Here is a 16,896-nt window from a genome sequence, read left to right as displayed (position 1 = left end):
TTTTTTGGCCCATGTCTTAAAATGATTTTTAAAAAAATAAAATGGATGGACGGTGTGGATAAGACACATACATTACGGCGGACACTCAAAGCTGCTGTCCGTTCCCCGCTGGAGACGGGCGGGGGTAGGACGCAATCCACGTCCGTTTGCTGGGCCCACGCGCACTTTACATGCAGCGCACGTGCTAACCGGCACCTATGCAGAAACATCTGAGGTGGGCCCCACGTGAAGATTTTCTGACACAAAAATCAGGTCAGTCAATACGTGTGCATTGTGCGGACAGATATCAGGATAACCGTCCATTGAAGCGCTCAGCGATCATACACGATCTGGCCACGTAACCAAATCCACAACACCGAATAGCGAGACCCGATGCACACCGGGCATGGACCCGAAACCCGTCAGTTAGATCCTCACGCTGCCCGATAAATGGTCATTTGTTCATCGAATCCGGACCGATCAGCCCTTTCTTTCCTCAACCGTCCATCAGACATCCACCAATGCACCAGTTAGGATCACACATCCAACGTGATTTTGACTTTTGAATCGGGTCCCATTTATCTAAAGATAATGTTACAACATCTTACATCAAAGAGCTTATACAAACCATTGTGAAATGCAACATGAGCATTATTCTCATCGCAGCACCACATGATCGTTCAGCTCTGCCGTCCTTTACATCCTGACCGTTGTTTTCAAGAGCCGTACTCGCAGTCTCCATAACCTACACAGGAAAACCACCGCAACCTTTTTTAGGAGTCTAGAAGAGAGTACACTTGCATATAGGTTATTCATAGCTTTGCCAGGTTCACACGCACCCCTACATGAGAACATACAGGTCGGACAGCAGATCTGGTGGGACCCACTGTATGTGATCTAGCTACAAGATAGGGACACGCCACTTCATCAGGTGTGCCACTTGTATGGCAAAGATCATGGACTCAAGGACTTCAACGGTCCATAATCAATTTCCATGCGGTTCTCTTACAGATTAGTCCGGCTGGGATTTTTGGTCTAGGTGCCCACCTGATGCATGACTTAGATGTTCACGCACGTGCCATGTTGCAGCGTGCGAAGAAGTGCGTATAGGTTTTGCTATTTCCACGCGAGTGCGGAGCTCTGCATATCCACACGCCAGCACACGTAACAACATGAAACGCGCGTGCGAGATCTGAGCTTTTCATTCGGTTGGAAATAGTGTGCAGCAGGTGGCCTGATTTTTAGGCGACAAGTTCTAAAGCAGTGTGGCCCCATATGATGGAAATAACCGATCTCCCACACGTGTTCCATGTTGGGCACGTGTGCCGGTGTATGGCTGGGCAAGGCTCCCACACTCGCTTGGGTGCAGTCACGTGTCAGATCGGACCCATTCATTAAGCTATCCCCACCTAGTAGATTCCACGTGTTTAAAATCAGGAAAATACGATTCTCCTGTGGGCCACACATGTACAAGGAATTTGAACCATTGATCAACTTTTTCTTAACCGTTCATTTGTTTCTTACAGGTGTGTCCCACTCGATGATCATATAGGCTTGAGTTTTTAATTCTACGCTGCTGAGATCGTTTAACCAGTGGTTCTGATCTGACACACATGTTCCTGGTTCTGGTCCGTGGGATACCTACAATAATGGTTCGAGTGGTGTGGTCCATGGCTCAATAATCCAGGCCATTGATCTATTGAATCCCATCAATGATAGACTATACGCCCCAAACCTCCCAGATTGGATGATTCAAGCCGTCAATCCTGGCTGTTCATTCGATGGATCGTGGTACCTTTCCGGCCATAGATCGGTGGGATGCTACAGATCAGTGGTCTAGATTACTAAATCTCTGGCCCCACTTCTTGGAACTAGAACCAAAAGGAATAAAACGAGAGAAAAACATTGATACTCTGGCAGATTGGGATGGACGATACGCAGGCACTAAGAAATTACTGACATACGAGTAATTTTGAAACGCTGCCAGAGTATCAAACAACTCTCCAAGACAAAATATTACGTAATCAGCAACTGCGGATGTGCCAGTGAGTGCAATTGGTGCCCGGGGATCAGTAATCCAGACCGTTGATCTGATGGGGCCCATCCTTGATAGGCCATGCCCAAAGTTTTTTCTTTTGTTACAGTTTGTAGGATCTTAGCCATTAACCATCATCTTAGCCGTCCATTAGCAAGGCGAATCCGCTGTGGGGCCTATTATATCAATGGCGTGATTGCTGAACCATGGGCCCCAGTCACACGAACTCAGAATCCAAGGGGAAACGGATCGGCTACTCCCCCTGCCACCCCTAACATGATGTATGTGCCTCATCCATGCCGTCCATCCATTTTTTAAGATAATTTTATTGTATGAACCCAAAACTGAGGTATATCAAAATCTAACGTGGGCCACACAGTGTTGATTGAAATCTCACCATTGAAAACTTCTCGGGGCTACAAAAGTTTTGAATCAAGCTGATATTTGTTTTTTGCCTTCATCCAGGCCGTAGGAGGCTTTTAATGGTAGACGTTCAATCACTACTGTTTTCCCATGGTGTGGTCCACCTGAGATTTTTATATGCATAATTTTTGGATTAAATTATTAAAATGATGTGTAAAAATGGATGGACGGTGTGGATAAAACACACAGATCATGGTGGGGCCCACATAGCCCCTACCACTAGCCACCTGGTCACTAGCCAAACCGCATCCGATCCAAGGATATGGTGCACATCCTGAGTTGGATGATCATGTGATCTCTACTATTAATGGAAAACATACTTGGATCAACGGCAGTGATCATCCCAGTCTGCTTAAAGTCGCAGTCGAACGGATGCCGTCCAGCCACCTGGTAGTAAGCATTCATGGCGTAGGACGCGTGGGCCCGGACAGTGTTCGGCAAGAAGCATGGCCCACCGGCTTGGATGGGCCCACAGTCAATGCCCTGACCGCATATGTAATCAATGTTCGCCTGCAGTGTCTTCTGTTGGGCGCCTGGTTTCGGTACGCACCATTGCTGTCCGTTGATTGGCGTTGGATTCACGGGGCCCACCACCGGGGTCGGATTACTACGCGTCGGTCTCCTACGCTGCTCTTGGCCGAAGTAGGGCAATCGGATCACCGTTGGATGAAAACGGTAACCAAAATTGCATCCATGGACGGTTCTTTAGTTAGCCACGCATTACAAGATGCTCTATTGAAATAATCCAAGGTTTTTAGTGGGACATGTGGGGCCCCCTTGGGCAATCTGTGCCGTTGATGTAGGGCACCGATCACGCAATGTCTCCCACGGCCTAATGCGTACCACTTCTGATAGGAGCCCAATCGGATGGCTAAGATCATGTAGGGGATGGTGGGATTTTTTGAGTGTCACCCATCTACAATGGGTCCCATCATATGAACGGTTTGGATATACGTGATTAAAGCATATAGGCTAATCAACTTAGCCCTGTTTTCACGAACGGTCAAGATAAGGCGTGGATGTGCAGCACGTAGCAAGAAACATCTCACACGCAGCTATACGGAGAGTTTGTGCGACTAGTTGCTTGTTGGCCCACTGTGGCATTCGCATGCCATAGAGCCATGCTTTGAAGAATCGGATCCCGATCTTGTTCGGTCCGCTGAGTCACCCCGACTGGACATGTTTCAGCTGGTGACCCAACGGCATACACTAGCTGATATCAAAGGCCTGTGGGACCTAAAACCATGTATGTGTTTTATCCATGCTGTCCATTCAATTTTCAAGATCATGTCCCGGCCTGAGTCCAAAAATGAGGTAAATCTAAATCTCAAATAGACCACACCACATAAAACAGTGTTGATTGAACGCTCAACATTAAAAACTTCCTAGGACCCACTGTAACGTTTATTTCCAATCCAACCATTTGATAAGGTGACACAGACATGGACGAAGGGAAAACACAAATATCAGTTTGATCCAAAACTTCTATAACCCCCAAAAAAGTTTTCAACGGCCTGCATCCAGATTTGTACCCAATCAACTGGTTGGATGTCAAATAAACATTACAGTGGGCCGTAGAAGGTTTTTAACGGTGGAATTCAATCATTACTATTTTCCTGTGGTGTGGTCCACCTAAGATTTAGATCTGCCTCATTGCTATATTGAAACTCTAAAATGATATGGAAAAATGAATGGACGGCTTGGATAAAACACATAAATCATGGTGGGGTCCACGTATCAAATTATGATGCCATGTGAGTATATGTTATATCATGCAACTAAGACAATGAGATCACGAGTCATACCACAGGCTTTTGGATGCCGACGTCATACACCGGCGTCATATCCGGCCGGAACAGCCCGAAATTCCTCTCGATCGTCGGCCCGGGCTTAAGATTCTCATTGAAAAGCGCGAATATATACGTTTCAAACGTCCGATTAGGCATCAACGGCGTCCCGAGCCCTGAATTCACATGCTGTATGAGATTCCGATTGTAATCCGCAGCACTTTCCACACTCACACCGATCTGGCCCGGTTCACCTTCTGATGGCCATCCCGTTTCAGCAATAACAATCTCCACATCAGCAAATCCCAGCCGTTTCATCGCTGTGAAAATCGCATCCAACTGTCCATCTAACATGTTAGAATACGTGAGCCGTGTGTTCTGATCATACACGCCCGGGTTAGGTCGGAATAGCGCGTAATCCAAAACGTCGCGCTTGAGTCCGAAGAACGGGTATGGATTGATCATGAACGGTGATCCAGTAGCATTCAAGAACCCTAGCAACGGCTCGAAAATGGCGATATCATACCGTCGTCTGAATTGCCCGTTGGACGGTGGGTAGGAGGTGGATAAGATGCCTAAGGAGTGTGGTGTGGACACCTTGATCTGATTGTCGAGAGACTCTGCCACGAGTGCTGTGTGGAGATTTTGCATTGCAGGGACGAGGCCTGCGATTAGGGACTTGTCAGCCGTTGATACGACTTCGTTGCCGACTAAGATGCGGATGATGTTAGTGGTGGGAGTGTAAGGGAGGATGTTCGATCTTAGCCATTGATTTGCGAATTCAAGGTTGGTGAGTTGAGGGATCTGATCGTTGGCTACTGTTACAGTTACTGCGATGCCGGTGTCGGCGAAGGCTTGTAAGATGGTTGGGTTTGCGTCGAAGAGCTTGATGCGGTCGATTGAAGTGCTTTGGAGGAGGAATTGAGCGACTCGAGCTGGTGGGGGAAGGTTGTTGGCTACAGTGCCGTAGTTGATGCCTAGGCCCATTCCTTGAACGGCTGAGATTCATTGTGCCATTGAGTGATTAAAACTAATCAGTTGCGTTGATGTTATAAATCAAATATCGAATAAACATAACAAATCTCTCCTTCACACAAAGGTGTGTTTCGGGTCACAACTTGGGGACGCGGATTTCCTGCCAAAGCCTTTCCCAAGTTCCTGTGAAAGGAACTTAGGTGGGGCCACCGTGATGTTTTTGATAAACCCATTCCGTTCATTTGTTCATCTATTTTGTGAGATCATTTTAGAAAATTATGAAGCTGAAAATAAGCAAGATTCAATACTTAAATGGGCTGAAAATGTAAGAACTAAACTTCCATGGTTGAAATATTTGTGAGGCTACATAAGTTTTGAATTAGGATGATATTTGTTTTTTAAACTCATTAGTAGGGATGACCTTATGAACGGTAACCAAGGCATGTAAAGATCTCCACCTAGGTTTCAACCTTAGGAATTTCCTTGCCCGCATTTTCCTTTAAGGCAGCACACTTAGGGTCTGTTTGGGCAGTGGGATTAGAAGGGATTAGGTGGGATGGGATTCATTTGATCCTGTGCCAATTCCACTCCATGTTTGGTAAGAATGGGAAAGCTTGGAATTACATTAAATGGAATTGCATTCGGTCCGTGCCAATTTCACTCAATGTTTAACAAGTTGTGTAGGTCCCACCATGATGTGTGAGCTATATCCACACCATCCACCCATTTATCGAGATTATTTTAAAGCATGGGCCAAAAAATCAGGAAAATCTAAAGCTCAAGTGGACCCCACCATAGAAAGCAATAGGGATTGAATACTCACCATTGAAAACTTCTTTGGGGCCACATAAGTTTTAGATCTACCTCATTTTTAGGCCCATGTCATAAAATGAGGTTACAAAACAAATGAACCGTTTAGATATAACACATGTGTGTTATTCCCAATAATTTCAAATAATGGTGGGTATACTCATCCAATGTACCACCGTATTATCAACAAAGCATGGCATTAATTTTATCCCACGGTATTAGGGGTCAATCCCTGCCATGGGTAATAATTAAGTTTTTTGAATCCCATCCCACTTAATCCCTTCTAATCCCACTGCCCAAACAGACCCTTAGTCTTGGATATGCTCAATTAATTTTGGTCTAACTCCTAAAATGAGCTCACAATATGGATAGTTGAATTTCTCACAAACATCAAGCTGGCCCCATATTGGTTTTCAGCATGGGAAATTCGTGCCAACGGATTTCGAAGGGAATTCGTGTCCCAAAATGTGGAAGACCTGGCAAAAGTATCAAGTGGATTGGTTCATCAGGTGGGCCAAACACACGTGAAAGCAATGGACCGTTTAAAAAAATTAGAAAACTGTACAAATTCCACATGAGCATGTGCTGGCCTGATAGAGGTGCACGCTAAATTCGCAGTATCATCTACATGATGGCGGCCCCACTTGATTGTGGTCTGGTGACTAAATCATGGATGATGCGGACCTAGTTGATTGGGATATCCCCAATGAAGCCACGTGCAATTGTCAAATATGCATTGTGTGTTTGAAAGCTATTTAGTAAATTTATTTTTAACAACATCATCTTCAATCAAATCACATCATCATTATGCAATTTGCTTTCCCGAGTGCATATACATCCTTGGTAACCGGCATGGTAGAATTTAATTGAGCCATTTGTTACTGTTAGAGATGAGTCTCATCAAGGCCTAATCAAGTCCACCACGTGTCGTTAAGGATACCACGGTGTGAGTTTGGAATGGGTGGATCCCTGACTATGGGGCCCATTGTGGTATATGTGCCTTACATGTATGTGGTCCATTAGTTTGATGGCTCATTTTAGGGCATGATTTTAAAAATGAGGCAGATTTAAATCTCAGGTGGACCACACCACAAGAAATAATGTTGATGGACCATTACAAACTTCTTGTGGGTCATAAAAGTTATGGATTAAGCTGATACTTGAGTGGTCCTTTTATCCAAGTCATTGTGACCTCATCGTGAGGTTGGATGGCAAATAAACATTCCGGTGTTCAATCACCATCATTTTCTGTTGTGTGGTCCATGTGAGATTCAGATCTACTTCATTTTTAGGATCATTGCCCTAATTTAAGTTATCGAAACGGATGGACAGCATGGACTTAAGGAACATACATCAGCATGGCCCCACGATCAAGGATTCACCCACCTCGCTGGATCCGGGGATCCACCTAAGACACTTCCCCTTACCCAAGGCTCGACATTAAGGATGTAAATGGTCGGGTTAGGGGCAAGCTTAGTTAAAACCAAACTCGTCCTATTTACTAAATGGGTCGTTCTATAAATTTTAGACCCAAACCTTTTTACTAAAGCATATCTACTCATAAAATATAAGTATGGGTATGGTAGGAGGAGATTTACTTAGATCCATTTAAATGAGTTGAGTCTTACGAGTTTGGTTAAGAGATATCTAGATCCTAAACCATACCCACTTATAATACGGGTCTAACGGGTTTTGATCACCTTGAAATCAATGGACTGGTTGCCAGTGTGGGTGTGGTTCAAAAATTCATCAGATACCACTCGTAACAGCAACCGTTTTAACGGAACGGAATGACACGCTGCATCAGATATAAGGCCGAGTCAGACCGAGTCGAGGCGAGTCATACGGTATGGCAGCTGTTTAAGTTCTGGTCCCAAATAGAACGAGTCACCACACCAATATAGAAACGAGTCAGACCGAGTCATATGGTAAGATGAGTCAGACCGGTCAGAAATGGATTGAGTCACAAGGTTTATATAAAACCGAGTTAAATCGACTCATACTAGTTTTCGAATCGCTACTTAATGAGAGAAAGGAAAGTGGGATTTTTACATACCTCCAATGAGGGAGATGGTGGTAACGATGAAAGAGATATTAGCCATGGTTGTAACAGCTACGGTGGCGGAGGAGACGGTTTTTGCCATTTCTGCCGAGAAAGGGAAAGGAGGAAGAGATGGAGATGCAGGTTAGTAGACATTTATAAAAGATAATAACTTGCAAATATTCCTTTCTTTGGATTGAAGCGTTGTTAATGCCATGTTCTTTGTCTGAAGATCTTCTTAGGATTGTGCTTGCTTTTATGTTGGGACTTTGTAAATTAGCTTTCGTATCTTCTTTTTTGGATAGCAGACGCTTGTCAACGCCAGGCTCGAGTTGCTAGCTCACTACAGCCGTGCATGGCTCAGGTCTGGTGAAGGGCAACCTAGACCTAACTCATTTAAGAACAGGCTTAGAATTTTGGACCAGAACCGTCATTTAATTTTTGGGTGGAGTTGGGTCCTATCGCTACACGTTTTATTCAATGGGTTGGGTCTGGTATAGGAAGGTTTATAAACTGCCGGTTCATCATCTGGTTCAAATTTATGCGGTGGTCCATAGGATCAATACTGGTGGCTGATGGGATTTTGTCGCAAATTGATCATTTAGCGATGAGGTAAATGTAGATAGAGGTATTTGAAATACACAATTTTGGTGTGTTACCAAATTTCATATTTTTATTCAGGTGAGTCAATTACCAGATAAGAGTAGCATGCATAGCAAAGATATCACTAGTAGGGCTGTACATGAACCGAGTTAGCTCGGTTAGCTCACTCGACTCGGCTCGAAAAAGCTCGATTCGACTCAGTTCGAAGTTGAGTTCGAGTTGAGTCAAGCTGATTTTTTTAGCTCAAAAAAATTCAAATAGAGTTCGAACTTGCCTAAGCTCAACTCAACTTGGATCGAACTGGTTCGGTGACTCAGTTACTTTGATATTGATGTTGCTCACCAAGTGTTTGTGAAATGACTCAACGAAGTGTGGTTGGTGGCACGGAAGGTATGTATATGAAACAAATACTTTTTTTTAAAAAAAATGTTGCTTAGAAGGTGTTTGATGAAATACTCGTAAAACCACGGTTGTTGTTTTACATACGGTGAGAATTTGAAGGTGTGGTCCATGTGTTTGTAAAAATGCTGCAGGGGCAAACTCGGCTCGATCTCGGCTTGAACTGGCCGAGCTATTGACCGAACTGAGCCGAGCTAGCCAGTTAGGCTCGAGGACTGAGCCAATCTGGGTTCGAGCTGGGGTTAGCAAGCGGCCAAGCTGAGTCGAGCTATGCCCAACTCGACTCGGTTCGACTCGTGTACAACTCTAATCACCAGGCTACTAATTTGCTTTAAATATGGCATGTTTATGACAGGAAAAAAGTATCCAATTATCGATTACAACACTAAAATTACATCAGAAGAATGATCCAAACTATCTAAACATTAGCCATTTCAGTGGACGATTAAAAGATATTAATGAGTTGCTCATTGTGATCCTTGTGTTAATGGCCTACTCGAGTCTTAAAATTTCATTTTTTTTTTGTTATGGTATACATCTGAATGAGCTTATTATAATTAAAGATGATTTAGTTAATCAAATTTATACACTACAAAATTTCAATGCATTCCAAATATAAGTTCTTGAACAAGATATTTAAATTTAGTGCATTGCAATAATAAGCTACCAAACGTTACTTGAGGCTACTGAATCACGATTTCTTTTAATATAATCGTGATTTAGATTCCAATACATTCCAAATTGCACCCATTTAAAGTTGGGTCTTGGTTTGCTCGAGTCTAGATGAATATTATCGGACCCAAGCCTGATAAATGTTGAACTAGACCCACTGATTGTTTGGGTCAACTCCAATGACCCGTTTGGTTAACCCATTTGCTATATTGTCCAAGTACTTGCTAGCTTGCACACATGCACCAAGCAGGCAGGTGAGTTTCACGCATGAAACAATGTGGCACGTGCGCACGGGATCATGCCTTCTCTTTAGAGTTGTACACGAGCAAAGTTAGCTCGGTAGCTCGCTCGACTCGACTCGAAAAAGCTCGACTCGACTCAGATCGAAGCTGAGTTCGAACCGAGTCGAGCTAATTTTCGGAGCTCGAAACAAGTTCGAGTCGAGTTCGATTTTGCCCTGGCCTGACTTGACTCGACTTGAATATTGCTCAAACTTGTCTCGACTCGTTACAGGATATATATACCCTATAAAAAAAACCAAAAAAAAACCTACCCTACCCGTTTTTTAAAAAATCCCGCTCGGCACCCCACACGAACCCTAGACCCTAACCCTCTCTTCCTCCCTCTCTCTCAGTCCGGCGAAGCTCACCTTCCTCTCTCTCTCTCTCTCATCCTCCCTTACCCTGAAACACCCCAGTTTTTCAGGAGTCGTGTAGGAACTCGGCCTCCAAAATCCCGGGTGTTGCTTATATCTTATTTATGGTAATTTATACATATATCAGTTTAAATGAGCAGTAAAGGAATCGGCTAGAACATAAACCACAACCACAACTAATTTACTGAAACAAATACGACTAAGAAATACAAGTTTATAAGAATATCAAACTGGTGGCACAAGGCATCGCCTGATAAAATTTTTATAAAATAATGTCCAAAAGAAATGGTGCACTAGATCCACAACTCAACAACCCATAATCAACCCGCACAGTCTACGGTGACCTGCCTACAAGCTGGAAGTAGGAAGCCCCTCTTCCTCGTCCATGCTCACCTCACTCGGCTCGTCGAGCTCCGCTTCACTTACATCTAGTAAAGGGTCTAGTTGGTGTTTTAAAACACCATCATAGAGTGAGAGTGAGTAGCTAACTCAGTGGTTACTATTAGCCTTAAGTTACAACAAGCAGCAATTATATGATGAATTTAATGAAAGACATACATTCACAGATCCCAAGCTAGTCTTATTAATGCGTGTACACACATTATGATATGATGCATGACCTCGTAACAACACTCCCTCGAGCGACTTCGTTTAATGATCGCGCATGACCAACACTCCCTCATTGCGACCTCAACTGCCGAGTCGCCAAATCATAACCAATGCGATGCGTGAATAATATTAGCCGAGTATTTAGTTAATTTCATTCATCCAACAGATTGGGAAAACCAGTACAACCCACGTATCATTACCCTCAACTGGTTATAAGGCCAAGACCCCTCAACGTGCGAGGCTAGGACCCCACGATCCTTGATCCTATCGGGTTCTCATCCCCGATTCAAGCACATGGGGAGTGCTGAGAAGAGGGATCTCTCGCTGTAACTACGAGGAGGCTCGTACCCCAGCGTAGGCCGACAACTCGGACACAGTGTCCCATTCCACCATGCTCGGCTCTCGAGTCAGTGGATCGGTTTCAGATGGTTATCAATGGGCTTCACTGGTTGAAGGGTGTTACAGGTTCCATACAAGCGTGAGCAGACATGGTTAACAAACATGGTTGGTCAATAAGTGGACTAGACCGTGCGAGTTTATATGAGTATGTGACAGACGACATCAGGTACAAGCGACCCATGTAGTCCAACTACTGTCGCCCGTTCGTATCCGTCCAAATTTGTTGGTCTAACCTTAGGATAGTCCTACTAACGGGACCACCTTCTCTCACCTTAGTTTCTTGAACAACCTATGGATTTGATGGTATTCAATAGCACTTCAACAAATTAGGGTTTATCACATAGCACAAGTGATGTCAAGTGGTCATACATTAAACATATAAATTCAAGTTTCTCTATAAATGCAACTACTAATATTATTGCGAAATAAATGTGCAAGTGTGTTATGTGGTTAGTAAGGAAGCTAAGAATTTTATGTATCTCGTAGTACAAAATACACAAGGGTTAATGCATCATACATGTTATAAGGAAACATTGTACAAAAATCAAACAAGGAATGAACAAACAATCATCAAATTCATGCCCAATCACATTGAGGAACAACAAACATTCTATAATCATTCCATGTTAATTGAGATGATCTAAAATGTAAGGTCTTGCCTAAATTTTCTCTAGATTATCCAAATACATCACCCAATCAAGCATAATTATTAGATTAATATTAAAATTGGTGCTATGCCACCTAAAATTAATAGTCTGCACCTTTAAGAAAAAATCTCTAATTCTGAGCTCCTAGTGTTAGGTTTTTAGAGAAAATTATTGAAAAATCTCAAACCATTGTCGAGAAAGCTCCAACGACGACTCCGGCTATGGCAAGACGGCTAAAGAGGGGATGAGAGGGCGGAGGTGCACCAAGACCCACACCCCAAGGTCTCTCTCTTCTCCTTTCTCCTCTTTTTCTTCTCCTTTTCTTCATTTTTTTCTCTTGATCTAGGGCATGAAATTCGTATGGGAGGAGAGGATGCCCAAATAAGGCCTTTATATAGTGCCAGATTTGGTGTAAATGGCTCTAAGGGTTGGGTTTTTACTATATTAGCCCTATGAGAGGATTTTTCTAGCCTCTAAGGCTCAACTATAGGGTGTACATATTGATATACACCGTAGGATAGTTAGCCCTAATGATGATCTACATATGGACATGTTCGGCCCACCATTTGGATGCGTCGATTGACAGATATGATTAGAAGTTTGTTCAAAGTCAAGCTAGCTCGAAAATCTCGCTCGACCCGGCTCGAGTCAGCTCGGATTGACTCGGCTTGAATGGCCGATTCGAGCCGAGTCAAGCTAATTATTTGTAGCTCGAGTTGAGTTCAGCCAAGTTCGACCAGGGGGCATTTCAACTCGACTCGACCTGAAGCTCGAACTCGAGCTCGACTCAGCTCAATTAATAAATATATTAAAGTTATGGGGAATGCGAAGAAAGTTGAATTAGGATCTCTTTGCTTTCACCTCAACAGTGAAGAGTTTGATGTTAGTGTTGACGAACTCTTGAATCTAAAATGGTATTTGTATGGAGCACTCACATGAATAGACATTCCCTTTCTTCTCTTTCTCTACCCATTGCCAGCCGCACGCCTGCCCCGACCACCACTATCAGTTTTCATTTCAGCTCCAACAATAATATGATTTCAATCTCTTGAGATCTACTTCTTAGGTGAGAAACCCAAGAAATTCGAGATGGGTTCTTCTCAAATTTGTTAGAGCTTCAAGGAAATCTAATGATCTGATTGGCTAGAGCTCTTTATTTGGATTTCTGATATGTGTTCTGCTCTGTTTCTTTTTTAGTACTTGGATTTCTGCTGAAAGGTTCTTATAGGTTTCCTCATCCGATTCGAAGCTTTGTTTGGTTTTTTCATCAGGTTTTGCTTTGATTCTCTTAAGATTTTTGAATTTTTCATCAATGGAGGAGGATCAAGAATAGAATTCATTACTCTCTCACCCAACAAGCTCGAGCTCGACTCAAGGTAAACTCGACAGCTTTGACAAACAAGCCAAGCTTCAATGTTGAGCTCGACGCCAAGCTCAAGCTCGAACTCGAGTACATTATGGACAAGCCAAGCCAAGCTTGGCCCACCTCGACTGAATGCGTCAATTGACAGATATGGTTAGAAGTCTGTTAAACGGTCACCGATGGTTGATTGGGGCCGCTGTTATACAGGTATGAGTATGGAAATATCCTTACTCCACGTGTGAAGTTTGGTCATAAATCGACAGTCCGAAATCCTCAACAATGTATAAGAGTAGACGGCTCAATTCACTTAAGTTTCAGCCTATTCCTTTAAGGTATTTGCACTTCTCATGCACTCGTCCTTTGGCTCAAATTGAGCGATTCTAGACAGTACCCAAGTTCGACTCCCGCGATGGATGTCAAGCCTAGTAAGACGGACATTATTCTATAGTTTTGGAACTAGTGGCCCAACAACTAGCGGTCTAGAGCTTATTCGGAAAATCGGGACATTTATGAAATGAATTAGGTAATGAGAATTCTCGTGGGCAATGATTAGGGTTTGGATTAACTATATTCATAGTGTGACCTATTTATAAGTAGTGAAAGTGAATATTTGGTCATGTTTACTCTAAACCATCGGTTTTAGGCTAAAAGAGTAATGGGGTTGATTTAGTCTATTAGTCAAGATTCTGGCCTTATCTGACTCGGCTTCGGTTAGATCTTTAATTTAGTTATAATTGTCTTGATTATTTAGTGATAGGTCGGTTAAATTTGGGCCCTACGTGAGTAAATCACGGGGCTAAACTTGATGTTCAAGTGATCGGGCGGATTCGTTGGCTTCCTACGATTGATTAATCGGACTTGTGCGGTTCTTTACCGGTATCACCCGTGTATAAACTAACATTGAGTGTTAATGGTCAATAAGTGATAATATAAGTTAATTACATTAAAAATTTCTTTAAAGAATTTTTTAAAATCCAAAATAGTGAAAATCCAGGATGTTACATACCCGCATGGTTCCATTGACGCACAGCCGTCCGATCTCCCTATTCAATGGGAAAGAAAAATACCTCTATGGGAAAGAATCAGGATTTTGTCTTTGCATGGTCAATGCAGGGTGTCCTGAAGTATCACAAATAAGTAGTTGAGTATTTCAACAGCCAGAGTGTTTTTGCAATTTTTCTACTCCGGAAAAGTCTTATGCGTAAGACTATTTCTATTCTTACAAATTCTTATAACTGAGATGTGAAGCTACTCAATGACACTTATAAATCCCACGTCCATTCACAAACTGAAGTCTCTCTCTCCATCCAATACTCTTTCATCTTCCTTTCATTTAGATTCCTCATAGCGATTATAAAATGCTCTTGGGACGAATTACCTAATCTGCAATCCCAATATATGTCTGGGGCATTGTTGTCAAAATCGTGTGATTTGGGACCCAAAAATACGCTTAACCCGCACGACCCTGCACGACTGCACCGACTCGAAAACTCGACCAAGCCGAGCACGAGCTGCTATTCCAAACTCGAAGACCGTGCCGAGCTGAGACTCGAGCAGTCCGAGTTGAGCACGAGTTGAGCAAAGCTCGGCACGGCTCAACTCGTGTACCCCTATACTTCTCTTGAAGTTGATATGGTGCCAATTACCTATAAGAGGTGTTATTTCATCTAAGCTAGAGCTCCATGGGGCCCACTGCAATATCTATGTGAAATCCGATTCTTTCATCAGCTTTGTTAGTTCATCTTAGGTTGAGAAGAAAAAAATTAGCCAGTTACAACAGTCAAGTGGGCCACACCGTCAGAAACAGTGGGACCCACTTCTATAATGGGGCCGAGGACGTTTTGGATCAGGATGAAACTTAAGCTTACCCTTCACCATGATGGGAATCTGAAAAGGGTCGGATGGCATATAAACATGGCAGTGAGCCGCAGTAAGGTTTCAACGGTGAGTGTTTCCATCCTCACTATTTCCCTTGTTGTGTTCCACTTGATTCTTCACTGCGGCGTCATTTTCTAGCCATTTTACGAACATGAGCTAGAAAAGCTGATAGACGGAGTGGATTTCACAAGGATATCATGGTGGGCCTCATAGAACTGTGAGTTAAGTGAACTCTTTTGGTCTACGTTGATACGCTCGGATGCCTGCACCAGGTTCTATCAAGGCTCGTCTGGTCTATTCAATTGAGTTAATCTTGGTCTAATTTATTTGTGATACCTCACTATGAGTGGCTTAAACGAACGGTCTGGCAAATCCAACGTTGACGCCTCGGGACACTGTCGTTGGGCGAACATTACACTACACGATGTTCAAGTGATTGGGGCGGATTCATTGGCTTCCTACGGTGATTAAATGGACTGGTGTGGTTCTTTACTGATATACGCTTAAATGGTTATTAAGTAATATTTAGGTTAATTAAATGAGTAATAAAGGAATCAGCTGGAACATAAACTACAACTACAACTAATCTACTGAAACAAATACGACTAAGAAATACAAGTATATAAGAATATCAAACTGGTTGCACAAGGCATCGTCCGACAAAATTTTTATAAAATAATGTCCAAAAGAAATGGTGCGCTAGATCCACAACTCAACAACCCATAATCAACCCGCACAGTCTACGGTAACCCGCCCACAAGCTGGAAGTAGGAAGCCCATCTTCCTTGTCCATGCTCACCTCACTCGGCTCATCGAGCTCCGCCTCACCTGCATCTAGTAAAGGGTCTGGTTGGTGTTTTAAAACACCATCCTAGAGTGAGAGCGAGTAGCTAACTCAGTGGTTACTATTAGCCTTAAGTTACAACAAGCAACAATTATATGATGAATTTAATAAAAGGCATACATTCACAGATCTTAAGCTAGTATTGTTAATGCATGTACATGTATTGTGATATGATTCATTACCTCGCAACAACACTCTCTTGAGTGACTTCATCTAACGATCACGCATGACCAACACTCTCTCATTGCGACCTCAGCTGCTGAGTCGCCAAATCATATCCAATGCGATGCGTGAATAATATTAGCCGAGTATTTAGTTAATTTCGTTCATCTAGTAGATTGGAAAAACTAGTACACCTCGCGTATCATTATCCTCGACTGGTTGTGAGGGCAAGACCCCTCAACGTGTGAGGCCAGGACCCCGCGATCCTTGATCCCAACGAGTTGCCCATCCCCGATTCAAGCACGTGGGGAGTGCTGAGAAGAGGGGTCGCTCGCTGTCACTATGGGGAGGCTCGTCACCCCAGCGTAGGCCGACAACTCGAACACAGTATCCCATTTCACTATGCCCGACTCTCGAGTCAGTGGATTGGTCTCGGATGGTTATCAATGGGCTTCAGTGGTTGAAGAGTGTTACAAGTTTCATACAGGTGCAAGCAGACATGGTTAACAAATATGGTTGGTAAGTAAGTGGACTAGACCGTGCGAGTTTAAGTGAGTATGTGACGGACGACATCGGGTACAAGTGACCCATGTAGTTCAACTGCCGTCGCCCGTT

At 43.3% G+C, this 16,896-nt stretch overlaps 1 protein-coding gene across 3 annotated transcripts; it reads right to left on the bottom strand.

The window, feature by feature from the left end:
• Positions 1-420: 420 nt before the first annotated feature.
• LOC131231701 (glucan endo-1,3-beta-glucosidase) lies at positions 421-8,162 on the bottom strand. Of its 3 annotated transcripts, none has more exons than XM_058227987.1 (4): positions 8,066-8,162; positions 4,243-5,222; positions 2,988-3,064; positions 421-724 (listed from the first exon to the last, which is right to left on the bottom strand). In XM_058227987.1, the coding sequence occupies exons 1-4, from the start codon at positions 8,151-8,153 to the stop codon at positions 676-678; spliced, it is 1,194 nt and encodes a 397-aa protein (XP_058083970.1). In that variant the 5' UTR covers positions 8,154-8,162; the 3' UTR covers positions 421-675. The 3 variants fall into 3 exon arrangements, with proteins under 3 accessions (XP_058083970.1, XP_058083969.1, XP_058083968.1); XM_058227985.1 differs by having other exon boundaries at positions 582-724; positions 2,758-3,064; XM_058227986.1 differs by lacking the exon at positions 2,988-3,064.
• Between the last annotated feature and the right edge of the window lie 8,734 nt (positions 8,163-16,896).

Source organism: Magnolia sinica, chromosome 17, assembly GCF_029962835.1.
Source record: "Magnolia sinica isolate HGM2019 chromosome 17, MsV1, whole genome shotgun sequence".
Classification (NCBI taxonomy): domain Eukaryota; kingdom Viridiplantae; phylum Streptophyta; class Magnoliopsida; order Magnoliales; family Magnoliaceae; genus Magnolia; species Magnolia sinica.
This window is presented reverse-complemented; position numbering and strand designations above follow the sequence as displayed.

Coding starts and splice junctions, on each gene's coding strand:
- LOC131231701 (XM_058227985.1), bottom strand. CDS start 8,153: ATGGCAAAAACCGTCTCCTCCGCCACCGTAGCTGTTACAACCATGGCT. Junction 3,065..4,242: donor TCGGCATCCAAAAGCCTGTG/GTATGACTCGTG, acceptor GGCCAAGAGCAG/CGTAGGAGACCGACGCGTAG. Junction 725..2,757: donor GATCACTGCCGTTGATCCAA/GTATGTTTTCCA, acceptor TTTCCTGTGTAG/GTTATGGAGACTGCGAGTAC.